We start from the raw sequence: 1,090 nt of genomic DNA on the forward strand, positions 1-1,090 counted from the left end.
GTCCCCTTGCCAGCCGCCCGTCCCGTCCCCATCCCCGTCCCCTGCCTGCAGACCCCGGGGCGGACGCCTCGCTGTGCGGCATGGCGGCCACGGGCGCCTCAGGCACCAACGCGGTGCGCTACGGCACCATGCGGCCCAACGTGCTCAACCTGCGCATGGTGCTGCCGGATGGGCGCCTGCTCCACACCGCCAGCCCCGGGCACCAGGCCAGGTGGGAGCCGGGGGACCGGGACGGGCTGGGCGGGGGCCACGCAGGCACCCACTCACTGGCCCCATGCAGGAAGCGGGCAGCTGGCTACGACCTGACCTCGCTCTTCGTGGGCTCCGAGGGCACCCTGGGCTTCCTGACACTTACCATGCTGTGCCTGCACCCCCTGTCCGAGGCCACCGCCGTCACCACCGCCGCTTTCCCCAGTGTGCGGGCAGCCGTGGCCTGCACCGTCCAGGTGCTGCAGGCCGCCGTGCCCGTGGCCTGCATCGGTGGGTGCCGGGGGCCAGCAGTGGGGCCAGGGAGCCGGGGGCCGGGGGCAGGGCTCAGCGCTGCCTTCTCCCGCCCAGAGTTCCTGGATGAGGTGATGGTGGGTGCCTGCGGCCGCTTCAGTAAGCTGGAGCTGCCAGCAGCAGCCACACTCCTCCTGGAGCTCCATGGCTCCCGGTGCAGCCTGGCCGAGCAGCAGCAGCAGGCGGGTAGGGACAGCGCCGGCACGGGGATGGGCTGACTGGGGTTGGGGACGGTGTGCCTGGGGCTGGGGACCATGGTGGGCACCTAGGGGTGAGGGATGGGTGAACAGGGACAGGGGGATCAGAGGTGTCCTGGGGTGAAGGACAGGTGCCCAAGAATGGGATCTGGGGGACCTGGAGGGTCACCAGGGTGAGGGATGGGTGCCCAGAGCTGGGGACTGGGGTACCAGGGTGTCACCAGGGCAAGGGATGGGTGCCTATGCACAGCGGGACCAGGGGTGCCCGGGGTGAGGGATGGTGCTGGAGGGCCGTGGTGTGGCTCTGGGGTGTGTGATGGGTGCCCAGGGAGAGGGGATGGGGGGACCAGGGGTGTCCTGGGATGAGGGATGGGTGCCCAGGGCCATTGTCT

General features: G+C 71.1%; 1 protein-coding gene across 1 annotated transcript; it reads left to right on the forward strand.

Annotated features, from left to right (window-relative positions):
• Positions 1 to 40: 40 nt before the first annotated feature.
• On the forward strand, positions 41 to 687 carry LOC103905193 (probable D-lactate dehydrogenase, mitochondrial; the record flags this gene model as incomplete). The annotated part of the gene is made up of 3 exons (XM_009286779.1): positions 41 to 211; positions 281 to 480; positions 559 to 687. Coding segments are annotated over exons 1-3 (460 nt in total), but the record flags the coding sequence as incomplete, so codon positions are not given.
• Between the last annotated feature and the right edge of the window lie 403 nt (positions 688 to 1,090).

Source organism: Aptenodytes forsteri, unplaced genomic scaffold (genome assembly GCF_000699145.1).
Source record: "Aptenodytes forsteri isolate BGI_AS27 unplaced genomic scaffold, ASM69914v1 Scaffold1933, whole genome shotgun sequence".
NCBI classification, from domain to species: Eukaryota; Metazoa; Chordata; class Aves; order Sphenisciformes; family Spheniscidae; genus Aptenodytes; species Aptenodytes forsteri.